At 40.6% G+C, this 26847-nt stretch overlaps 1 protein-coding gene across 1 annotated transcript; it reads right to left on the bottom strand.

The window, feature by feature from the left end:
* Positions 1 to 3400: 3400 nt before the first annotated feature.
* LOC127131336 (uncharacterized) lies at positions 3401 to 4188 on the bottom strand. The gene is made up of 3 exons (XM_051060259.1): positions 4174 to 4188; positions 3717 to 4006; positions 3401 to 3590 (listed from the first exon to the last, which is right to left on the bottom strand). Exons 1-3 carry the CDS (start codon positions 4186 to 4188, stop codon positions 3401 to 3403), a joined length of 495 nt encoding a protein of 164 aa, XP_050916216.1.
* Between the last annotated feature and the right edge of the window lie 22659 nt (positions 4189 to 26847).

Raw genomic sequence — 26847 nt, 5'->3', positions numbered from 1 at the left:
CGGAGATCTCGATGAGGAGATCTACATGGAGCAACCATAAGGCTTCATGCTTCCTGGAAATGAACAAAAGGTATGCAAACTTGTTAAGTCTTTATACGGTTTAAAACAGGCACCAAAACAATGGCATCAAAAATTTGACACCGCCATAATTTCAAATGGGTTTGTTCCAAACTCTTGTGACAAATGCTTATACACAAAGGTGCGCGGAAGTGTTATGATATTTCTATGTCTATATGCTGATGACATGTTGATTATCAGCAATGAAATGAATGGAATATTAGAAACAAAGAAATTTTTGACTTCCACATTCAAGATGAAAGATCTTGGACTAGTTGACACTATACTAGGGATCAAAGTAAAACGAAATAGTGGGGGTTATGAACTTAATCAAACACATTATATTGAGAAAATGTTGGAAAAGTTCAAACACCTAAACTTTAAGGAAGTAAACATTCCATTCGATCCTAGTGTCAAACTTCAAAAGAACAATGGGAGAACCGTGGCACAACTGGATTATGCAAGTGCAATTGGATGTCTAATATACTTAATGCAATGCACCAGACCTGACATAGCTTTTGCAGTTAGTAAGATGAGTAGATTTACTAGCAATCCAAAGGATGAACATTGGAAGGCCATAACTAGGATTTTCGGATATTTGTTAAAGACCAAAAATCTTGGCCTTCATTATGGTAAGTTTCCTGCCGTACTAGAAGGATATACCGACGCAAGTTGGATATCAAATGTTGGAGATTATAAATCTACAACTGGGTGGATATTCACATTAGCTGGAGGTGCGATTTCTTGGAAAAGCAAGAAATAAACATGCATTACTCTCTCAACCATGGAATCAGAGTTTGTGGCTCTTGCGTCTGCTGGACAAGAAGCAGAATGGTTGAGGGACCTCTTATTGGAGGTTCCGTTAGCTAAAGACAATGTTTCAAAAGTATTGATACATTGTGATAGTCAAGCCACCCTGGCTAGAGCGTTCAGTGAAGTGTACAATGGAAAGTCTAGACACATAGGTCTTAGACACTCTCTCGTGAGAAAAATGATAAAGGATGGGATCGTTTCACTAACATATATACAAACAAGTTATAATTTGGCTGATCCATTTACTAAACCACTGGCCGGAGATTTAGTAAAGACTACCTCGAAAGGTATGGGATTAAAACTCCTTGAATAAGGGTTCTGACAATGATAGCAACCCAATCTAAAGTTAACACATCTTAACCTAAGATTCAATGGGTAAAAACAAGTCGTTGATTCGGAAGGTTATGCAACATTCCGCGACAATGTTGACGATTACAAACTGAGGGTTGAGTTTTCAAAGAAACTCTTAATGAAGTTATATATCAAGGAGGATACATATCTCAAGAAAAAGATACGAATTGAACTTCACCTATATGAACTTCAAGATGGTGTCGTCTTAAGGTGAGAGTTGGAGTTTCTCTCATGAAAAATTCATGAAAACAGGAAAAATACATGGCCATAAATAGTGCTAGGCGGGATATGTAGGCGAAGAACCTCTAAAAGTGTGTGTATAGCAACGCCGGTCTGACCACATGGGATAATGGTTCAAAGCATAGCTACCTAACGTTCCGATTAGGCTTTGCGTTATCTTTACTAAGGTTAAGTTCAAATCGAAAGATACCTAACTGTATTAACACTTTTTGCTTTCTATATTCTGGAATTGGATTTGTCATTATCAGAACAAGTGGGGGATTGTTGTAATTTATTAAATACAAGTGTGTTCCAAAATGACAAATGGTGGAAGTGAGTTAATGCTAATAAATGCATGAGATAAAGTCACACATTGGAAGATTTACTCACTTTGTAAGTCCTTATAAATAGTTAATATCATTAACTCAACAAAAGGACAAAAGAGGATAAAGTGCCACATGAACACATATGGTGGTCCCAAGCATTATGCCACTTGTCCCAACCTTACAACTACTCGCCGGTGTCGCCGGTGGCGACACCGGCTCCGACTCCGGAATCGGGACCGGGTCCGGGTCCGTGGGCGTAGGGCGCTAGTGGCGGGTCTGAAAATCCTCTAAATAATTCCAGACGCTCTTCGTTGCATTCGGGTTATAAAAAATATCAAAACAAAATTAATATTTACATCCAGAGAAACATATGGTTAATCCAAATATTTGTATATATGGAAAAACTATTTTTATGCTTGAAATATAAAATAAAAAAAAATTAATTGAAATACATGTAAAAAGATTTTACACCATCAGTTAATCATAGACGTTGGATATTAAAATAAGTTTGACTTTTATTTTAAAAACCTATAAAATAATGCAAACGGATGATGGTGATGAATCGATAGTGTAAAACTTTTTACACTGACAATGCATAGTAATTAATCTCAAATAAAAATGTGTTTTTCTTTTAAACATAATAAAATTTCTTGGTTAAATAATTTTGTCTTTCTATTTTTTCATTCTTATTATATTTTATAAACAAATGTGCGTAACACACTACTACACATGAGTTATTATATTTTTTGTATAATAAAATAAAATAAAAATAAATATATTTAAAATAATATATGATTCAAACACAGGAAAAATCTATGTGTTTATGTTACTAATATTTATTTATATAATTAAAACAATATTTATAAATACTATGTTATTAGTTGATATTTATAAAACTAAATGGTTGTATAAATATTTTTATAAAAAATGTCTAAAAAAAATAATATTTACATAAGAAAAAATATACGGTTATCCAAATATTTATATATGTGAAAAAACTAAAGTTATGCTCCAAATATAAATAAAAATATGTTTTCCTTTTAAACATAATAAACTTTCTTGGTTAAATAATTTTATCTTTCTGTTTTTTCATTCTTATTACATTTTAGAAACAAATGCGTGTAACACACTACTACCCGCTTGACCGCACGGATATTCAGACTAGGATTCATATGAACCCACGAGTTATTATATTTTTTTTGTACAATTAAATACAATACAAGTAAATTTATTTAAAATAATGTATGATCCAAACATGGGCAAAATGTATTGTTTTTTAATTATTTATATTACTAATATTTTTATTTTGAAATTATTTTTAATTTAAGATATAATATTTTTTAAGATAATATATGAAAATGTGAGCTATATATTATTGATGTAATCATTTCACTAATAGAGTTGTAGCAAGTCACCATATTCTATTTGCAATCACCAACCAAATGTCATGACTTCTCACACTTGTAACACTTTTTCACATCACTCTTGCATTCATTGACATGATGACCCAACTCACCACACCTATAACACTTAAGAGGATTAGGAGCACCTCCCCCACTTGGCCTCTTACCATCAACAACTATTTGTAGACCTTTATCAGATGAAGCATTATATGGCTTCCCACGGTTCAAATTCTACTTTTCTCTTCTCTCGCTCAGCCCCTTGTAGTGAGCCGACCAAGCCTTACTATCATCCTCATAATTTCCACAATTGTTCACCAACTCTGGAAACCTCATGATTTGTTGGTATCCAATCGTCTTCTTAGTCTCAGGATGCAAACCATTCTCGAATTTGATACACTTCGATAACTCAGCGGTCCCCTCACTGTAATGAGGGTAGAACTTAGAAAGTTCCACAAATTTGGAAGCATACTCAATAACCGACAAGTTACCCTGTTTCAGCTTCAGAAACTCAATCTCATTCTTCCCACGAACATCCTCAGGAAATTACTTTCTCATAAATTCCTTGCAGAACACAACCCAAGTTACAACTTCAACTGCAACATCCAACACGTGACGAGTGTTGATCCACCAGTCATTAGCTTCCTCAACTAACATATGCGTACCAAACCACACCTTCTTTGCTTCAGAGCAACCCATCACTCTAAAAATCCTCTCAATCTTCCTGACCCAAGTCTGCGCTCCATCAGGATCGTACTTACCATTGAAAGTAGGCAGATTGTTCCTCTGGAACTTCCCCAAATGCTGGAACTCGTCGTTCCCACAAGCATTAGGGTGATTCTACACAGTCTGAGCAATAACCTGCAAAACAGCAACAATAGCAACATCGTTTCTTCCAACCATTTTCTGTTTCACACCAATCCTAACAACAATGGTCAAAGAGACAACATCGACAATATTCAACTGTCACACCACAACGACTCAACAACTTGGTCGGACAGACTGACCTGCTCTGACACCATTATGTAACACCCTAAATTTCCCCACGTAATTTAAAATATATATTAGATTAAAACAAATCAGAATGCAATTTAGGATGCTACACTACAACATACAATCAACCTGCTCAATCGAAAAGACATGTAACACTTGTCATTTATAAAAACAGTGGTAATAACCACATGTCTGAATGTTAATTTTATTAAATAACAGCGGAACAACAATAACAAATAGTTAACTCAACATATTCAACATCAACATAACATGTCATTATAAGAAATGTTAAAACATAACAAAAGACACATCATTCCCAATTCTCCGGTGTTACACATCAGAGCAGACACCGACATTAAAATAAAATGAAGGACTTCATATTCCAATCACATCTTAGCTCATACTGCGAACTATCTGCACGTTATCCACGTGGAGGTAACATTCAAACCGAATGGGTGAGATATCATAATTATATAAAGTAAAGCATGATAATAAGTAAGCATCAAATTACCACATGCACGTCACCCATTCCATGACACAATTCCACATAATCCACACAATGACTATTCATGCATAATAACAACATAACAACAACATAATCAACCATCCAACACAATAACAAATGCACCCAATATACAATGCAATGAGACTCAACAACTCGACTCAATGCATGTGGTACCATATGAACACCCAGGTTCACTGCTTCGTGTAACACCTCAAAATTTGCCCTCCTCTCTTGGGACTAAGCTTAACATATTGCATTACATTTTTAGGTCATTAGGCATTGCATATTGCATATCATGTGGTTACATTGTGCAAGTCATCCTCTCAAGTCTTGTTCAGAAGATGAGGAAGTCAAAGTGCAAGCCTAGGGTTTATTGACTGATCATTGGCCATCTGAGGATTGGGCTGTGAATTAGGGTTTTGTGATTCTCAAAGGATATTGATCTTCATCTTGATTGCAATGATACATCATCATCATCATGGTTGGATGTCATCAGAAGGTTGAAGAAGATTCCTTGAGATTAGGGTTTTGACCACTGGTCAACCCTAATCAGTTGCATTGGGCCAATCAGGGCATAATCAGGAGATGGGGTTTATGATGGTTGTGGGGTTCATTCTTTGATTATGTTGAGCTAATTGAGGCTAGGGTGTCACCCTTGAGCTATTTCAGTTGAAGATTGGGGCTCAGATTGATCTATGCATTGCCTGATTCATCTGTCAGTTGGAAAAGTCAACTGTGGTCAACTGTACATGATCTGATGGATTTGGAGGTGGAAATGAGTTGGATGCACTTCATTCATGTTGAAACAAGTGTTATTTGACATCTCAAAGCTTAAGAATGAAGAAAATCAAGTCAGGACAAAAACTGCCAAAAATAGAAAGTGACTTGTAATTGAAGTTTCCAAAAATGGAAAGTTTTTGACCTCAAAGCCACGTGTCCAAGGAAGCTTCAAATGAAAATTTGTTCAACATGAAAGTTGTAGATCTTGTTCTCACCTTTCCAAAAAGTCCAAGAACTTGAAAATCCCATGTATGGTTGGAAAGTTATGGCTCAGTGAAGTTCAAAAATGACCCATAATCAGGAGGCCATAACTTCCACATGGTTTGTCCAAATTGCAAGTTCTTTATATGCACAAACTCCATTTGACATGTACTTTCATGGTGCAAAATTGGATTTTCCCAAAAATGGCCAAGGCAAAAAGTCACTTTTCAACTGGACAGCTGAATTGGACCAGGGGCAAAATTGTCCAACTTTCAAAATAATTGGAATTTTTGAGTGGGGATTTTTGCTACACCTCATGAATGGCATTTAAAATTTGTTGGAATCATCACTTCATGCATAGGCCTTGTAATTTGAGATTTGGCTTGAAAAATGGAAGTTGTAAAATGGACAAAATGCAAACACAAGGTGAAAATGAGAATGGCCTAACCAATGAGCATGAGACAAGTTTCAACAGCTCACACATGACATTTGGGAGGTGTGTGAGCTGTCATTGAGGTGGCATGAGCTGTCCTATGGAAATTACACTTTTGCCCTCACTTTGAAAATTTCCATTTCACTTAACAATGCAATTTGGTTAATGGCTTGGTTAATCATGGTTTAGTGCAACATATATAAGCTTAATCACCTAATAATCCTAACAGAAAATCACAATCTTCAAAACCAGATCTGAAATCATCACAATTCTCTAAAACCCTCAAGAACACCTTAGATACAAAACTCCATCAAACTTCTTCATTCTTCAATCAATTTGCGAATTTCCTTTTGCATTCAACTTCTATCATCATTGTGATCATCTGTTTTGGAAGTTTGGGAGAAGAAAGGCATGGAATCTCGACTGTTCATATCAACTTCATCCATGGTGAATTGTAATTTGGAGCAATAGGAGCAACATTGATCGAACCTAAGCTTCACATCTTGCTTCCTCATCATCCTACTGCAACTGTTTGAAGCTAAATCGTGCAAGGGACATCACCATTACACTGCCATTTCCAGGTTTGAAGTTTTTTCGAGTCTCACGATTTGCTTCGAGTTCATGTGCGTTTGGTAGTTCATGCTGTGTAGATTACAATGATATGTTTGGATTGTGAAATGATGAACCATAGCGTAGTAAATCTGGATTTGAAGTTATGAACACAAACCCTAACGCGTTCGATTCTTGTGATATAGGAAGTGTTAGGATAAATCGAGTGCATATTCGTGTTGTTGATGTTCATGCGGTTCGAATGACTATAGCCTTGCTAATTTCCATGAACTTTTGTTGTTCTTCGATTTTGGGATTTTCTGGAAATGTTTTGGTTGAAGACGATGAAGAAGCTCTGTTTGATCCAAAAAAGCGTTTGAAAATTTGAAAATCGTGTTTACCGCCCGCGCCATGTTTATTTACAGAAATGCCATTGGCATTTTAATTAATTTTGATTAATTCCAAATAATTCTAAAAAATACATAAACATGTTAAATAATTCATAGAAAATTGTAGAAAAATCAGAAAAATATGGAAATTGTTGTGTTGACTTTGTTGATGAGTGTAGGATTTTTTTGACCTATTGGTCAAAGTTGTGCTTGGTGTAAATAGTATTTGACCTAGGGTTCTTCCATACATGTCCATTTTTGATACCTTGCACCATTTTAATTGTGAAAGGCACATAATGTAAAATAAATTCTTGCCAATTTTTGTGATGATTCTTGACTGGATGATGCTCATTTCCATGTAAACTTCATGCATTTTTGATACCTGGCCATGGAGATATGAATTATTGAACTTAGGTGTGACAATTTGTGTCACACCTCTTGATGTCAACTTGTTGGAATTATTTGCATGAGCTAAACTTGTTAGAATTGATTGAAATTTGCATGATAGTGGATTAACATGTTGAGATGCTGTATGAATTTTTGTGGAATTTTTCATTGCATTTTCTAATTGATCATGATTTTTCATTTCTGGTGGTTGGATTTGCAAGCTCATGTGACATAGGTTGGTAGAATCATTGTGAAATGCTCATATGGTATTGGATAGCCATGAAATTTGATATGCATGTTGTAGACACATTGTGTGACCTCCCTGTTTTGGTCCCATTCATTTATTTTTTGTTTTCATTGAGTTATGAATTTTTGAAGTGAATGCATGTGTTGATGTTGTGATTTGGAGCCTATAATTGTGTCTGTTTTTGATGATTTTCATTGACATGGTTCCATTTGCCCAATTGAGCTCAAATTTTGCATGCTTGACCTTGAATAGTCCCTGTTTAAGTGTAAATTATTTGAAAATTTTTGGAATTGCTTTGATATGGAATTGAATGCAATAGTTCTGTTTGCATGTTTGATGCTTCATTTGAACCAATGTGGATTGTTTTGTGCATAACATGAGCATGATGAATGATATAAACATGAGACCAATGGTGTTTGCTCTTGTTTGACATTAATTTGACTTTGGTTTGAGAATACCTTGTTGTTTAGGAATTTTTTCTTGCTTTGGACCCTAGGCTTAGCCTAGTGGTCTTGTTGCTAATGTTTGCTTGATTTTTCAGGATCAAAAGCATAATGCACATGGAGAATGAATCAAGTTAAATGCAATTGATGTTGTTGATGTTTGTATACTAACATAACTTGGTTTTGTAGGTTGTGAAGCTTGGGCTTAAGCTTTGAGCTTGCCTTGTGTTGTGTATTGAGTTGTATAGATTAATTGGTTGAACACTTGCTGTTTATGGTTTGTCTGTCTGATTACTAACTGTGTTTGATTGTTTCCAGGTACTTTAGTTGCTCAGTTCCTTGTGAACTTTTGCTTTGCTTTGCTTAAGCAACTTGCATTGAGGTATAACTTCCTAAACTTCATGTAGTCTGGAGACCCGGCTGTTACCGGGCCGGGCAAATAAATGTCTGAAGTCCTCCTTAAGAGGCGATGATTGTGATTGTTTAATTTTGTGCCCAAGCAGGTGAAAGTCCTTAATCAAGGCAATTGGTGGAAGGTAGGGATAAGCAATCTATCCCCCACTATTCAGTCGAGTCTTCTCCTTGCTCCCATTACATGGTTGTAGCATTGAGATCAAAAGCCCAAGATCTGTGCAGTGCACATTGTGTCAGAGTCTCTGAGTATAGAAGGGTTCCCCCATTCTGGACCCATGCTCATTTGTCAGAAGCTCTCCCTGGTTAGGGATAAGAGCTGTGAGGTCTGATCCTCACTTCACCTCTCATCTGCTTCACCTTAGCCTCGTAATGGCAAGGTTAAGAGCAAACCCAGCCCGTACAGACGACTCGCTTCGGCAGTCAAACCTATTGTGTGAGCCACTTGTTTGGCTATAGTGCGTGTTATGTGGATATTTGATTGACATGCTTGTTTGAGATGCTTGTTCTCATTTAATATATGATTGTATGCTTGTATGTTAGCTTCTTTCCTGGATAGGAATAGTTTGCTTATGCAAGTAGGATAGAAAACTGAACTTAGGGTAAACGATGCATGACAACATTAGGCTCGAGTCTCAGCTCCCTAGTCGTGTGTCTTTCCCCGGTTTCTGGTTAGCAATCTTTTTCCCTGTCAAGGGGAACTACATCGCCCTGATCCTCGTTCCAGACGAGGTATGTAGGCAGGTGGTCGTGCGAGACCACTCCGGGCAACCTTTTCCTTTTTGCGTGTGTTTACTTGTTATCTGACTGTGCTGTTTGGTGTTTTGGGTTCGGATGCCGACGTAAGCCCAGTGATTGGCAGTCGGGCTCCACGTTTGCCCTTTTGAGTGTGTTCTGGTTCGGATGCCGACGTAATTCCATCCAGTGGTTGTCGGGCTCCATGTTTGCCACTCTTGCTTGTTTGTATGTTTTGTGTTGTTTGGCGTGCGTAAGCCGAACTACAGTGGCTCTGATTCTTGTTCCAGACAAGATATGTAGGCATAAGGTGCGATACCTTATCGAGCTCGTTCCTCTTAACCCCACCTGCGTTCCCTGTGTGTGTGTGTGATGTTTTAGCAACCTATTCTTTATTCTAGGACGTGGATCCCGTCGAGTACGACGGACGTGAGGGGTGCTAATACCTTCCCCTCGCGTAACCGACTCCCTTACCCTGTCTCTTTGGTCGCGAGACCATGTTCTTTCCAGGTTTCTCTGAGCGTTTCCTTTCCCTATCTTGGGATAAATAACGCGCAGTGGCGGCTCTGTGTGTGTTTTTATTTGAGTCTCGCCGGTTGATTTTTCGCAGGATGCGACAGCTGGCGACTCTGCTGGGGAATCTGCTGGGGAATACTCGATGTAGACCTGTGCTGGTCCATCGTCCCTAAGCGAGTCCTTCCTAGCGTTCTAGGATAGTTTAGGTTGCTTGTTGTGTGATTTATTGCATTTATTATTCTAACCAGTGTATATATTTGCATTAAATATTTGCATGCATCATACTATCATGTTGTTGCCGTCCTCTATGCAGGTGGTTCCTCTGTTTTGGGGTGGGTGTTATGAGTGGGGCTAAAACCCAGGCCCGAGTATACACCTAGGATTAGTGTGGGTCTCACGTTCCTCATTTGCTATTTCAGTATAATGTTGCAACGTGACATACCACAAGCCGGACGAGGTTCAGTCGATAGTGCTTTCCATTGTGGGATACTTCACTTTGGCTTAGTTACTTCTTTTGAGCTATTGACTCTGGTGACCGATCATTCCCGGATCTTTGGTTCAGACGATTTTAAGAGGGCTACAATGGCACACCCGAAAGGGCAAACCCATTGAGTATCTCCGCCCGATTGTCGAGACTATTATCCGCCTTAGGGTGACCTGATTAGAAATTACCTGTGAGGGGAGGGTGATTCATTCAGATGCATAATCAGATGGTGACTTTTGGTTCTGTGATTCAGAGACCTATTTATAAGTCGGATTTATGGTCAGTTATTGCTGTGACGCCGGAGTGCTGTCCGAGATTTATCAGTGGGGATCCGTTTATTTCAGGATTCCCCGGGCCGAGATATTTATCAGTGGGGATCCGTTTATTTCAGGATTCCCTGGGCCGAGATATTTATAAGTGGGGATCCGTTTATTTCAGGATTCCCTGGGCCGATTCAGATGGTTTTGGGTCTGCTCAGAGACTGATGATGATGATGATGATGTATCTGTCTTCCGTTTATTTCGGAACCCGTAGGTCAGATTGATGGTTACACATTCCTCAGATGGTTATGATCAGTTCAGAGACCAGATTCAGTACAGAGGATCAGATGGCTTGGAGGATGGCAACGCATTGCATTCATTCATCAGCATCATTGCATTTTGCATTAATTGCATCTAACACATGTTTATCCATATGCAGGGACACTTTTGATCGAGATTCTGGTTGAGAGACTTTCTGCTCAGATATGAGGGCCGGGTTGAAAGACAACGTTGCCTACAGTTTCTTCGATCCAGAGATTGGTGTGCTGAAGGAGTTGATAGCATGGATTACTCCCGACCATGTGGGGCTGTTCAGAGAGTCATACGGCGGTATTCTGAAGACGGTTTTCAGACTCACTGACAGTGATAGGAGCGCCATCCACACTCTCCTCCAGTTTTATGATCCGGGGCTGAGGTGCTTTGTATTTCCAGACTATCTGTTGGGGCCTCTGATGGAAGATTATGTTAGTATCCTGGGTATTCAGATCCGAGATCAGATTCCTTTCTGTGCTACTGCGAGAGAGCCTGATGTCCTTGGGATTTCCCGTGCTCTTTATTTGAGTCCGGAAGTGACCAGGGAGGGTTTGAAAGAGAAGGGAAAGTTACCTGGTTTTCATTTGAGTTTCTTGGAGGCCAACGCCAAGGAACATGCTGCTATGGGTAACTGGAAGACAGTTTGTGCTCTGATAGCTGTGAGCATTTATGGGGTTGTTCTGTTTCCTAATCAGAAGAATTTTGTGGACCATAATGCTATCAGATTGTTCATGCAGAGAAACCCTATTCCTACTCTGATTGGAGATGTGTACTACTCAGTGCATAACAGGAATGAGAAGAGGCGTGGTGGTCTGGTCAGATGCTGTTCTCAGTTGCTCTTTAGATGGTTCATGGGATATTTGCCTTCTCGAGGTGCCTTTGTTCAGATTGATCCCAGTGTCAAGTGGTCCTTCAGGTTGATGGGTCTGCGGGCTGATGACATTGCTTGGACGCATAATGGCTTGGCTGGACAGGATTTTATATATAGCTGCGGGAGATTCCCCAATGTGCCACTCATAGGAATTCAGGGTTGCATCAACTACAACCCGATACTTCTCAGGAGACAGATGGGGTTTGCTGTGGAGGTTTCTCCTCTTGAGCGGGTGATTCAGGAGTCCTTTTACTTCTCAGCTGAGGGCTATCAGGTCAAGCTGGTGCAGGTGTCTGGGGCATGGCGCAACATCCAGAGAAAGGGCAAGGTTCCCTATGGCAAAGTCAATTGCCGGTATTTTCCTCTTTTTGAAGATTGGTTGCGAAAGAGGATTGAGCTCACATTTTTACCATTTCCTGGAGGTGATTCTGTGTGTCCTAGGATGGAGGGTCCAAGTTCTTCCGTCAGCATGGAAGAATTCCTTGAGATGAAGAGGGCCAGAGATCAGTTGCTTACAGAGAAAGCGGAATTGGAGATGACTATTGCTCGGATTCAGACATCCAATCAGGAGATCAAAGTGAAGATGGAAGATCAAGACAAGCGACATGCATTGGAGGCCAAACGCTTTGAGATGGATACAGCCTATTATGGGAAGATCAGTCAGGCCTTAGCGTCGTCCAACCGGGAGCACGACATCACGAAGGAGAAGCTGTTCAGAGCATCAAAGGTGATTGAAGATGAGAAGAGGAGGCAAATCCTCGTCAGGGATCAGAGAGATGAGAGAGCCAGAGTAGTTGCTGCAGAGTGGGAAGCGGAGAAAGCAAAGATCAGGGCTGAAAGAGATCACTATATGGCTGAGAGAGACCATTACTTCAGGCAGATGAAGATTCATCAGAAGGAAGTTGGAAGACTACAGCAGGAGAACACCGAGCTCAGGTTCGCCGCAGAGTTCGCGAGGATGGAAGATGAGATAGGGCCACCTGCGGGACCCTCATCCAGATAGATCTTTCATTTGTGTTGGATTACCGTCAGGCTTGTTGACGGAATTCACTTGTCTGTATTTCTTTTCCTGATTCTGGAGGATTGTATTTGACTTTATCTGAGTTGATGTATGACTATGGCACTGATTGTGCACTCTTTTGGTTATGGATGGTGATTTTCAGTCAGTGATTGATCTTCAAGCTTTATTTGCTTTACCGTATGCACTTACACAAGCACACACATGGTTGGGGGTATTCATGCCAAATCACATATCTCCGATCTGCACGATGAGATTGAATGCTGAATATAAGAAGTTTGCCGCCGGATTGTTATATGTCTCGATGATGCCAGGATCGAGAGACAAAGTGTCCCTCATGTGGATAGACATTGCATTCATGCATAATGACTTGTTTTCTGTTTTGCAGGTGTCAGTTCTAACCTGTTTGGTTGACACAGGAATGATGAATTCGTCCAACGCTGATATTCTCGAGTTGAAAGAGAAGATGGGAGAGCTGATTAATGTCATGCAAGAGTTCGCCCTGGGGCAGAAAGTAATTGTCGAAAGGGTGGGAAGGATTGAAGATTGGCTGAAGATGGGGAACATGCAAGGAAACGCTTCGTCATCTGGACCGAAGAAATCCTTTGGTAACGACCAGCGCAAGGATGAGGGTGGATCGAGTGCTGTGTACGCCCAGAGAGGACACGGTAGGGGTCGTTACTACCAGCACACTGCTGCAGTAACCATCCCTGCCGGTAATCGGACAGTCCGACAGCAACCTCAGACTAATCCCCAGAAGATACAGGGAGCTGGGAGTCAAGTGAAAGGAAAGGGGGTTGATCGTCATTTTGACAAGCCACCTATGCCATATGCTGCTCTGTTTAAAAAGTTGATGGATCTGGGGATGGTTCAGCCAAGGACGTTAGCTCCATTGAGAGCAGATCAGTGGCCGCCAAACTATAATGAGAACGCCAGGTGTGAATTTCATTCTGGTACGCAGGGGCATGACATTGAGGGTTGTAGAGCCTTTAAGCATACTGTTCAAGACCTGCTGGAGTCCAAGGCCCTCCATTTTTCACTATTGACAGATGTTAATGCTAATCCCATACCGGCGCATGGTCAGGCGATGGGGAATGCAATTACTGAAGATTCAGATTACACCCGGGTAGTGGGTAAAGAAACTAACAGTGACTGGGGAATTGATCAGTGGATAAAATCGTGCGTGCCAGGGAGCTGGAAGGCCTAAAAGATCAACACTGTTACTCGTCTGGAAGAGTATTATTTCTTGTTTTCAGTTTATTTGCATGAAAGCCATACGTGTGGCCCGACACGTAATGGTCCATTGTAAGGGCCACCTCATGTTTAAATTTGCATTTCTGCATCATTAATAAATGGATGTTTTTCAGTCAAAAAACGGTGTTCCCTGTTTTTCATTTATTTTGCAGTTTAAAAACAAATAAAAATGGCAATGTTTATTTTCATTTTTTATCTTTTTTGTTTTGTCTCGTTCCGACTTCAAAAACAAGTTTCCGGATCTTGTTGATAACAATTTGGTTACCCCTCATATGACTTCGACAATCCGATCTATCTTGCTGAAGAAGAAGACGAAGAAGACTGTGATCTGCTGGAATTAACCAGGTTGTCAAAACAAGAGGAGAAGGTGATTCAGCCGCATGCAGAGCGGATTGAGGTTGTTATTCCAAGCACCGCCGAGGTCAGGAAGGAAATAGGAAAATGAGGCCGCTTCAGAGGCGAATCGAGAGCAGAATGGTAGCTTTGTTGAAAGAGCATGTGGATGCCTTCACCTGGTCATGTCAGGATATGCCAGGGTCGGATACTGGTGTCGTTGTACACAAGCTACCATGGAAAGGAGACCGTCCTCTAAAGAAGCAGAACGCCAGTGCCTGTATCAGAGAGCCGTGGTGACTTTGTTTCATGATATGATTCATCATGAAATCAAATGCTATGACATGATAGCAAAGTCCCAGTCAGAAGTGGGGCATCTGGCAGACCGGGGCAAGTCGGTTAACCAGTTAAGACAATTCAAACTGAGGTTGAATTCAAGTCAGTGCACTATCAGAGTGCAATCCGGTAAATCGTTGGGGTTCGTTATAAGAGAGGAATCGAGGTTGATCCTGCTAAAAAAAAAAAAAAAAAAAAAAAAAAAAAAAAAAAACGACAACAAAATGCCTGAACCGAGAAAAAGAAAAGAGAGGTTCGTGGTTTCTTAGAAAGATTGAACTACCTGTCATGGTTCACATCTCATCTAATAGCCACGTATGAACCCATATTCAAGACTGTTGAAAAAAAAATCGAACGGTCAGGCGAAATAATGATTGCCAAGGGGCATTGAAAGAAATAAAGGAATAAGTTGCAGGAACCTCTGATTCTGATATCTCCTGTGGGAGGAGCAATTGTCAGTTCTGTACTTGACGGCCTTCGAGGGATCCATGAGGTGTATTGGGTCAGCATGACGCGTCTCGTCGAAAAGAGCACGCAATTTACCTTAGCAAAAAGTTTACCGACTGTGAAACAATACATTCACTGTTCGAGAAAACTTGCTGTACTTTGGCATAGGATGCTCGCCGACTGAGACAGTTTATGCTGGTTCATACCACTTTGTGGATTTCCGAGATGGATCCGATCGAGTATGTGTTTGAGAAGCCAGCATCGACCGGACGGGTGGCGAGAAGAGCAAAAGAATGTTGACTGATTTGTGATGCTCTCAGAAAGCAATAAAGGGGTGTATTGTCTGATTACATCGCTCCGCAACCCATTGAGGATTTTCAACCGATGAAGTTTGAATTCCCTGATGAAGACATCTCGAGGTGCTCTGATCGAAAGATTAAGAGTGACCGATCCCAGAGGAGGGGCCTGACCCTGAATCTGAACGGATTCCGATGTCTGATGGGGAGGTTAAGGTGAATGAGCTTTCGTTGCCCGGATAACGTTGGAATGCACCGACGGTGTGGTTGTGCAGAAAATGGTGGTAACCTACAGAGACTGGCATGAGATGTTGCCGTTTGCATTACATGGGTATCGAACCTTGATGCGTGCATCTACTGGGGCAAAGCTTTTCTCGTTGGTATATGGAATGGAGGCTGTATTACCTATTGAGGTTCAGATTCCCTCTTTGAGAGTCCTGAGGGGCGTGAAATTGCAAGAGGCGGAATGGGTAAGAACCCGGTATGAAAAGTTGAGCGTGATAGGGGAAAAGAGGCTGGCAGCCATCTGTCATGGGTAGTTATACCAGCAAAGGAGGAAGCGTGCTTTTGACAGAAAGGTACGACCTCGGGTATATCATGTAGGTGATATGGTGTTGAAAAGGATCCTTCCTCCTCAAGACGATCGAAGGGGCAAACGGACACTCAGTCATGAATCCCCAGCATGGTCAAGAAGGTTTTCTCTGGCAGAGCCTTGTTGTTAACGACCATGGATGGCGAGGATTTTCCATCCCCTGTGAATGCGGACGCAGTTTAAAAATACTTCGTGTAAAGAGACCCGCTGGACGAAAAGAATAAAATAGTCCAGGCAAAAATGGGCATCCCGGCGAACCAAAAACAGAAAGAAAGGTTCGGGCAAAAATTAGGGATATAAAAGAAAAAACTGTACACCCGGCAAGTCGAAAACCTGAAAAGGCGACTTGGGCAAAAATGGGTATCCCGGTGGACTGAAAACCCGAAAGGGCGGTCCAGGCAAAAGAGGGATTGAAACGAACAACTGCGTCCAGCATGATCGTTTTCGCTTTGGTTAAAGCATCATGGATAATACCCGGTAGGGATCAGTCGGAATCGTCTCGTTCAGAAGGCGGAAAGCATGGAGAGTCTGAGGACATATGGGGTGTAACCGAGTTGGAACTTGATGAGATCACGGGTTTCACATTGCCATTAGGATAGATTTTTCCTTTTGAGCGCGATTACCTCTTTTCAGGAATTGCTTCTTTTGTATTACTCATTTGAGCCACACTTTTCCAATCAATAAAATACATATTCAGTCAAATAATTTCGTTTTTGTTTTTCGTTACCGCTTTGATTGCAAAAACATCCAGATATTTTTGATAAAGAATCTTGCATTTTAAGACATACAGGTTCCTTCCAATGCATGTTTATAAGATTGAAAACTTGAAATCTTATTCGGAAGGTTGAGTGACCCAAGTGTTGAGATCTTGGCACGCCTGGGGCATGGTTTTATCTGATGATCTGTTTTGCAGGAACTGTTGGATGTTTTCACTCACTTGCAGGTTGTGATGTGGAAGCTTTGTAACAGATCCCCAGAGAGTTCGCTCAGGGACGAATGAATGAAAGGTTGACGAAGACGTTGAGACGTACGACGATCCTTGATGGTAACCAAGAAGACTCTTCAAAGTCGGAAGATTGGAAAGTATGTAATTCCCCGCAGAGCCTGATCAGGGGCAAAGCAAGTTAGAGAACGGTAGAGGACGACGAGAGACGTCCGACGACCCTTGAAATTAATCAAGAAGACTCTTCAAAGTCGGAAAATTGAAAAGTATGTATAACTCCCAGGAGTACGCTTTCTCGTCGAGCGCGAGGCGATTTGGAATGTAAGATGATGGAGCAGAAAAGGTCCAGATGAGTCTGGGAATTCTCAAAAGTGGAAAGCTGATACGAGATTGGGAGGTGGATACTGTGGTTCGACGAGTCGACGGGTGTTCTGTACCAACTGTTCTCATTCCCCAGTGAGGTCCCCAAGCAGAGTGACGAGGACCAAACTCCCCTGCAGATTCCAGATCTGTGACTTCTCCAGCCGAGTCAAGAGGGTTGTCCCCGGCCGGTTTACAACGGTGTTTCCTCAGCAGCCAGGCCTGAAGGTTGCTATTCCCCGAGTGGAGCGGGTTTCAATGAAATATATCTCCAGCAGTGTTCATCCTACCAGTGGAGTGGACAAGTTCCCGTAGCGGACGGATTTTTGCATCCCCAGCTGAGTTGATCCTACATGTGGATTGGATGGGTCTTCCCCAGTGGAGTAGCATTCGTTTCCCTAGCAGGGTCAGAATGGTTGTCCCCAGCGGGCGATAGATTGATGCTTACCCAGTTGCCAGACATGGAGGTTGCTGTTTCCCAGCGGAGTATCTGTGAACATTTCCCCAGTGAAGTCAGCAGGTATCTGTGAGGGTTTTCCCGGAGCGGAGTCAGGATTGACATCCCTAGCAAGTCAAAAGACTATATCCCCACAGAGTGTTGGTGGTGCTTATCCCCAGCGGTTCCTTGGGCGGATTGGGTGCAAAGGAGGTGTTTCCCCAGCAAGGGTTGCCCTATTTCCCAGCAGCAGTGCATTATTCCCCAGCAGGGTGGAGATTGGAGTATTGACGAGTTCCTCAGCAGAGCGTCTCGTGCTCCTCAGAAGAGTCCCTTGAGGGGGATACCTTTTTATGCATTCATCATGTAGAATAAGCATAGCATATTGCATAGAAAAATAATAAAGCGCGTAGCATTCCCATAATTATGGAGCATTACGCAGAAAAAATCGATCATGCATCATATTGCAAGCATAAGCTGGTCTCAGACCGTGGTTATTGTTTGAGAGGGGGTTTGCCCAGAGGTGAAGATGTTACTCCGAAGAGTTTAGCCTCATGATTGGATCAGAGATGTACCCCAAGTAGTGCGATACTGGAAGGAGTTTTTCCGTCGGGCAGAGATGGAAAGGTTACGCGATCAGCGCGATTCGAGCTGTGGTTACCGTTTGAGAGGTGGTTGTGCCAGAAAGCGAAGATGTTACTCCGAGGAGTTTAGCATCACAACGTTAGATCAGCATTGTTCCCCAGTAGTGCGATATTGGAGGAAATGTTTCCGTCGGACAGAGATGGAAATAAAATCAGAGGACGTTACGCGATCAGCGCGATTCAAGCCGTGGTTACCGCTTGAGGATTGGTTTTATCAGACAGTGAAGGTGTTACTCCGAGGAGTTTAGCATCATGGTTTTAATCAAGGATATTCCCCAGTAGTACGATACTGGAGGGTAAGTTTCCGTCGGACAGAGATGGAAGTAATATCAGAAGACGTTACGCGATCAGCGCGATTTCGGGGTCCAAAAAGAAAAACAAGAAACAAGATAATCCCCAGCTAAACGTGAAGTGTTTGTCTGCCAGGGTTGAATAGAGAGCAGTCGGCTCAGGGCTTGTCATCCCCAGCATGGGAACTTGCGGCATTCCGGCCAGTTTCCGATTTCCAGATCGAAGAAGTTTCCGATTTCCAGATCGAAGAAGATTCCGATTTCCAGATCGAAGAGGTTCTCAACAGTCAGGACGAAGAACTTGCGGCATTCCGGCCAGTTTCCGATTTCCAGATCGAAGAAGTTCTCAACAGTCAGGACGAAGAACTTGCGGCATTCCGGCCAGTTTCCGATTTCCAGATCGAAGAAGTTCTCAACAGTCAGGACGAAGAACTTGCGGCATTCCGGCCAGTTTCCGATTTCCAGATCGAAGAAGATTCCGATTTCCAGATCGAAGAGGTTCTCAACAGTCAGGACGAAGAACTTGTGGCACTCCGGCCAGTTTCCGATTTCCAGATCGAAGAAGTTTCCGATTTCCAGATCGAAGAAGTTTCCGATTTCCAGATCGAAGAAGTTCTCAACAGTCAGGACGAAGAACTTGTGGCACTCCGGCCAATTCCGATTTCCAGATCGAAGAAGCTCATGATGATTAGATCGATGCAGCTTGCGGCAATCCGGCCAGTTTCCCGGTATCCAGACCGAAGTGGTATCCAGACCGAAGGGGTGTTCAGACCAAAGTGGTGTTCAGGCTAAGAAGAAGAAAAATTTTCGGGGTTCAAATGCAGTGATCTGGGATCATTTGCGCAAGAGAAAATCTTGGGGTTCAAGAAAATGAAGAAAGATAAGGAAAATTTCGGGGTTCAAGAAAAGCTTAGAAAGAGAGAATAACAATCCCGAGTGGATGTGTGGTGATCAGGCCATGGTTATCCCTGCGTTACCATTTATTTTGGTACCCAGGTCGACGTTTCGAGTTTGTTTCTTCGCCGATGCTGACAGGCGTTGTTAATTATCATCCCATCAGAGTGCAAATTGTTCGTCTGTTTCTGGGTATTCAATCACTCTTCATCCTGATCATCCGAAAGCCGAGGCTATTCGTATCGACAGGTTCACAGTGGATTGAATAGGGGCAGCTGTAACACCTCAAAATTTGCCCTCCTCTCTTGGGACTAAGCTTAACATATTGCATTACATTTTTAGGTCATTAGGCATTGCATATTGCATATCATGTGGTTACATTGTGCAAGTCATCCTCTCAAGTCTTGTTCAGAAGATGAGGAAGTCAAAGTGCAAGCCTAGGGTTTATTGACTGATCATTGGCCATCTGAGGATTGGGCTGTGAATTAGGGTTTTGTAATTCTCAAAGGATATTGATCTTCATCTTGATTGCAATGATACATCATCATCATCATGGTTGGATGTCATCAGAAGGTTGAAGAAGATTCCTTGAGATTAGGGTTTTGACCACTGGTCAACCCTAATCAGTTGCATTGGGCCAATCAGGGCATAATCAGAAGATGGGGTTTATGATGGTTGTGGGGTTCATTCTTTGATTATGTTGAGCTAATTGAGGCTAGGGTGTCACCCTTGAGCTATTTCAGTTGAAGATTGGGGCTCAGATTGATCTATGCATTGCCTGATTCATCTGTCAGTTGGAAAAGTCAACTGTGGTCAACTGTACATGATCTGATGGATTTGGAGGTGGAAATGAGTTGGATGCACTTCATTCATGTTGAAACAAGTGTTATTTGACATCTCAAAGCTTAAGAATGAAGAAAATCAAGTCAGGACAAAAACTGCCAAAAATAGAAAGTGACTTGTAATTGAAGTTTCCAAAAATGGAAAGTTTTTGACCTCAAAGCCACGTGTCCAAGGAAGCTTCAAATGAAAATTTGTTCAACATGAAAGTTGTAGATCTTGTTCTCACCTTTCCAAAAAGTCCAAGAACTTGAAAATCCCATGTATGGTTGGAAAGTTATGGCTCAGTGAAGTTCAAAAATGACCCATAATCAGGAGGCCATAACTTCCACATGGTTTGTCCAAATTGCAAGTTCTTTATATGCACAAACTCCATTTGACATGTACTTTCATGGTGCAAAATTGGATTTTCCCAAAAATGGCCAAGGCAAAAAGTCACTTTTCAACTGGACAGCTGAATTGGACCAGGGGCAAAATTGTCCAACTTTCAAAATAATTGGAATTTTTGAGTGGGGATTTTTGCTACACCTCATGAATGGCATTTAAAATTTGTTGGAATCATCACTTCATGCATAGGCCTTGTAATTTGAGATTTGGCTTGAAAAATGGAAGTTGTAAAATGGACAAAATGCAAACACAAGGTGAAAATGAGAATGGCCTAACCAATGAGCATGAGACAAGTTTCAACAGCTCACACATGACATTTGGGAGGTGTGTGAGCTGTCATTGAGGTGGCATGAGCTGTCCTATGGAAATTACACTTTTGCCCTCACTTTGAAAATTTCCATTTCACTTAACAATGCAATTTGGTTAATGGCTTGGTTAATCATGGTTTAGTGCAACATATATAAGCTTAATCACCTAATAATCCTAACAGAAAATCACAATCTTCAAAACCAGATCTGAAATCATCACAATTCTCTAAAACCCTCAAGAACACCTTAGATACAAAACTCCATCAAACTTCTTCATTCTTCAATCAATTTGCGAATTTCCTTTTGCATTCAACTTCTATCATCATTGTGATCATCTGTTTTGGAAGTTTGGGAGAAGAAAGGCATGGAATCTCGACTGTTCATATCAACTTCATCCATGGTGAATTGTAATTTGGAGCAATAGGAGCAACATTGATCGAACCTAAGCTTCACATCTTGCTTCCTCATCATCCTACTGCAACTGTTTGAAGCTAAATCGTGCAAGGGACATCACCATTACACTGCCATTTCCAGGTTTGAAGTTTTTTCGAGTCTCACGATTTGCTTCGAGTTCATGTGCGTTTGGTAGTTCATGCTGTGTAGATTACAATGATATGTTTGGATTGTGAAATGATGAACCATAGCGTAGTAAATCTGGATTTGAAGTTATGAACACAAACCCTAACGCGTTCGATTCTTGTGATATAGGAAGTGTTAGGATAAATCGAGTGCATATTCGTGTTGTTGATGTTCATGCGGTTCGAATGACTATAGCCTTGCTAATTTCCATGAACTTTTGTTGTTCTTCGATTTTGGGATTTTCTGGAAATGTTTTGGTTGAAGACGATGAAGAAGCTCTGTTTGATCCAAAAAAGCGTTTGAAAATTTGAAAATCGTGTTTACCGCCCGCGCCATGTTTATTTACAGAAATGCCATTGGCATTTTAATTAATTTTGATTAATTCCAAATAATTCTAAAAAATACATAAACATGTTAAATAATTCATAGAAAATTGTAGAAAAATCAGAAAAATATGGAAATTGTTGTGTTGACTTTGTTGATGAGTGTAGGATTTTTTTGACCTATTGGTCAAAGTTGTGCTTGGTGTAAATAGTATTTGACCTAGGGTTCTTCCATACATGTCCATTTTTGATACCTTGCACCATTTTAATTGTGAAAGGCACATAATGTAAAATAAATTCTTGCCAATTTTTGTGATGATTCTTGACTGGATGATGCTCATTTCCATGTAAACTTCATGCATTTTTGATACCTGGCCATGGAGATATGAATTATTGAACTTAGGTGTGACAATTTGTGTCACACCTCTTGATGTCAACTTGTTGGAATTATTTGCATGAGCTAAACTTGTTAGAATTGATTGAAATTTTGCATGATGGTGGATTAACATGTTGAGATGCTGTATGAATTTTTGTGGAATTTTTCATTGCATTTTCTAATTGATCATGATTTTTCATTTCTGGTGGTTGGATTTGCAAGCTCATGTGACATAGGTTGGTAGAATCATTGTGAAATGCTCATATGGTATTGGATAGCCATGAAATTTGATATGCATGTTGTAGACACATTGTGTGACCTCCCTGTTTTGGTCCCATTCATTTATTTTTTGTTTTCATTGAGTTATGAATTTTTGAAGTGAATGCATGTGTTGATGTTGTGATTTGGAGCCTATAATTGTGTCTGTTTTTGATGATTTTCATTGACATGGTTCCATTTGCCCAATTGAGCTCAAATTTTGCATGCTTGACCTTGAATAGTCCCTGTTTAAGTGTAAATTATTTGAAAATTTTTGGAATTGCTTTGATATGGAATTGAATGCAATAGTTCTGTTTGCATGTTTGATGCTTCATTTGAACCAATGTGGATTGTTTTGTGCATAACATGAGCATGATGAATGATATAAACATGAGACCAATGGTGTTTGCTCTTGTTTGACATTAATTTGACTTTGGTTTGAGAATACCTTGTTGTTTAGGAATTTTTTCTTGCTTTGGACCCTAGGCTTAGCCTAGTGGTCTTGTTGCTAATGTTTGCTTGATTTTTCAGGATCAAAAGCATAATGCACATGGAGAATGAATCAAGTTAAATGCAATTGATGTTGTTGATGTTTGTATACTAACATAACTTGGTTTTGTAGGTTGTGAAGCTTGGGCTTAAGCTTTGAGCTTGCCTTGTGTTGTGTATTGAGTTGTATAGATTAATTGGTTGAACACTTGCTGTTTATGGTTTGTCTGTCTGATTACTAACTGTGTTTGATTGTTTCCAGGTACTTTAGTTGCTCAGTTCCTTGTGAACTTTTGCTTTGCTTTGCTTAAGCAACTTGCATTGAGGTATAACTTCCTAAACTTCATGTAGTCTGGAGACCCGGCTGTTACCGGGCCGGGCAAATAAATGTCTGAAGTCCTCCTTAAGAGGCGATGATTGTGATTGTTTAATTTTGTGCCCAAGCAGGTGAAAGTCCTTAATCAAGGCAATTGGTGGAAGGTAGGGATAAGCAATCTATCCCCCACTATTCAGTCGAGTCTTCTCCTTGCTCCCATTACATGGTTGTAGCATTGAGATCAAAAGCCCAAGATCTGTGCAGTGCACATTGTGTCAGAGTCTCTGAGTATAGAAGGGTTCCCCCATTCTGGACCCATGCTCATTTGTCAGAAGCTCTCCCTGGTTAGGGATAAGAGCTGTGAGGTCTGATCCTCACTTCACCTCTCATCTGCTTCACCTTAGCCTCGTAATGGCAAGGTTAAGAGCAAACCCAGCCCGTACAGACGACTCGCTTCGGCAGTCAAACCTATTGTGTGAGCCACTTGTTTGGCTATAGTGCGTGTTATGTGGATATTTGATTGACATGCTTGTTTGAGATGCTTGTTCTCATTTGATATATGATTGTATGCTTGTATGTTAGCTTCTTTCCTGGATAGGAATAGTTTGCTTATGCAAGTAGGATAGAAAACTGAACTTAGGGTAAACGATGCATGACAACATTAGGCTCGAGTCTCAGCTCCCTAGTCGTGTGTCTTTCCCCGGTTTCTGGTTAGCAATCTTTTTCCCTGTCAAGGGGAACTACATCGCCCTGATCCTCGTTCCAGACGAGGTATGTAGGCAGGTGGTCGTGCGAGACCACTCCGGGCAACCTTTTCCTTTTTGCGTGTGTTTACTTGTTATCTGACTGTGCTGTTTGGTGTTTTGGGTTCGGATGCCGACGTAAGCCCAGTGATTGGCAGTCGGGCTCCACGTTTGCCCTTTTGAGTGTGTTCTGGTTCGGATGCCGACGTAATTCCATCCAGTGGTTGTCGGGCTCCATGTTTGCCACTCTTGCTTGTTTGTATGTTTTGTGTTGTTTGGCGTGCGTAAGCCGAACTACAGTGGCTCTGATTCTTGTTCCAGACAAGATATGTAGGCATAAGGTGCGATACCTTATCGAGCTCGTTCCTCTTAACCCCACCTGCGTTCCCTGTGTGTGTGTGTGATGTTTTAGCAACCTATTCTTTATTCTAGGACGTGGATCCCGTCGAGTACGACGGACGTGAGGGGTGCTAATACCTTCCCCTCGCGTAACCGACTCCCTTACCCTGTCTCTTTGGTCGCGAGACCATGTTCTTTCCAGGTTTCTCTGAGCGTTTCCTTTCCCTATCTTGGGATAAATAACGCGCAGTGGCGGCTCTGTGTGTGTTTTTATTTGAGTCTCGCCGGTTGATTTTTCGCAGGATGCGACACTTCGATCCTCACCTCCTAGGATCAAAGTCACCAATTCGTTACCATCAGTGGCGGAACTGAGGGCGGACGTGGGAAGGCCACGACCACCCCTCAACTTTTTATTTTTTTTAATTCATATATATTAAATTACTAAAACATCCTTATTTTAAATTAAAATTAATTTTTATTTTTTCTTTTTCATTCAAAGTTAGGTTAAAATACAGATAAGGTAAAAAGCTCCTACCTTTCCTTTCTTTCTCATATGGGTTTGCTACCGGCATCGGAATCAGAACAAATTAAAGTGATCGGCATCTAACAGGTAAAAAACTTTATTCATTCTTCTTTTATAAAAAGTAACAAATTAAAGTGATTGCTTGATTTGTGTTTTTGAGATTTTTAGGGTTCTTCTTTCTTGATGTGTTAAAATAATCTATATGAGGTTTATTAAGCCAATTCATAACACTGTAATTTACAAATATAGTTAGACACTGTAATAAAGTTTATTTAATCATTGTTGTTGCTAATTTCTAATAGTGAAGTTACCGGTATTTGAAAACGGATTAAAGTTGATTAATTAAGTTTATTAATTTTTTTCTCTTTTAATTTTTATGTTCTCTAAATTGATTTTTGGAACTGATATGATATTATAGGAAGAGTAAAGATGAATAATAAGAAAATTGATTCTTTTTTCAAAAGGAAAGCATGTGAAATTGAAAGAGAAGAGAGAGATGAAGAAGTTATAATCCCGACATCTGAATCTGAAACAGTTCTTGAGAATCCAACAATTGAAGAGCATCATGGTTTTGAAAATTCTTTGGAACGCGATCCTGGAAAGCATCCTCCAATTTGGCAATATCCACCAAATCAAGTGGATGCAATACGAAGAGCTTATCTAAAATGGGGTCCATATCAAATTCATTTAGAAAACTATCCTTTATCCGGTAACGAGGATCATCCGAGAAGGTTTCAACATACTTGGTTTAGCATATTTCCATCATGGTTAGAATATTCACCATCTGAAGATGCCGCATATTGCTTACCATGTTACCTTTTTAGAAAAAAACTAAGTGGACGTCCCGGATCACTTGTCTTTATTTCTATGGGTTTTAGAAATTGGAAGAAAGTTAGGAATTGAAAACATTGTTCCTTTCTTAAACACATAGGGAAGGATCCTTGCTCACCATACAACAATGCAATGAAAGCTTGTCAAGACTTGTTGAATCAAGATGGTCATATTAGAAATGTTATTCAAGTGCAAAGTTCAAGTCAAAGAATGAATAATCGGTTACGACTCAAGACTTCAATTGACATTGTTCGTTGGTTAACACTACAAGTTTGTGCTTTTAGGGGTCACGACGAAAGTAGCAAATCAAGAAATCAAGGTAACTTTCTTGAGTTATTGAAGCTTTTAGCATCCTACAATGATGAAGTTGCAAAAGTTGTGTTGGAAAATGCTCCACAAAATTGCAAGTATACTTCATATCAAATTCAAAAAGAGCTCTTGCAAATTCTTTCTAGTAGGGTGAAAAAGAGTATTCGTGAGGAAATTGGTGATTCCAAATTTTGTATCATTGTTGATGAAGCTCGTGATGAGTCAAAAAAGGAACAAATGGCTCTTGTATTAAGATTTGTTGATAAAGTTGGTTTAATACAAGAGAGATTTTTTGACGTGACACATGTTAAAGACACCACATCTTTAACTCTTAAGGAAGCAATATGTGATATACTTTCTCGACATAACCTTGATGTTTCTAACATTCGTGGCCAAGGGTATGATGGTGCTAGCAATATGAGAGGATAATGGAATGGTTTACAAGCCCTCTTTATGAAGGATTGTCCTTATGCATACTATGTTCATTGTTTTGCTCATCGATTGCAACTTGCATTAGTTACATCATCAAGAGAAGTCAAACCTGTTCATAATTTTTTTGAGAAGCTGATCTTTGTTGTGAACGTTGTTTATTCTTCTACAAAGCGTCATGATGAGTTACAAGCTGCCCAATTAGAAGAAATTGCTTATTTGTTAGAGATTGATGAGATTGTAACTGGTAAAGGTGCAAATCAAGTTGGTAC

The sequence above is a fragment of the Lathyrus oleraceus genome, chromosome 3, assembly GCF_024323335.1.
Source record: "Lathyrus oleraceus cultivar Zhongwan6 chromosome 3, CAAS_Psat_ZW6_1.0, whole genome shotgun sequence".
Lineage (NCBI taxonomy): Eukaryota > Viridiplantae > Streptophyta > Magnoliopsida > Fabales > Fabaceae > Lathyrus > Lathyrus oleraceus.
This window is presented reverse-complemented; position numbering and strand designations above follow the sequence as displayed.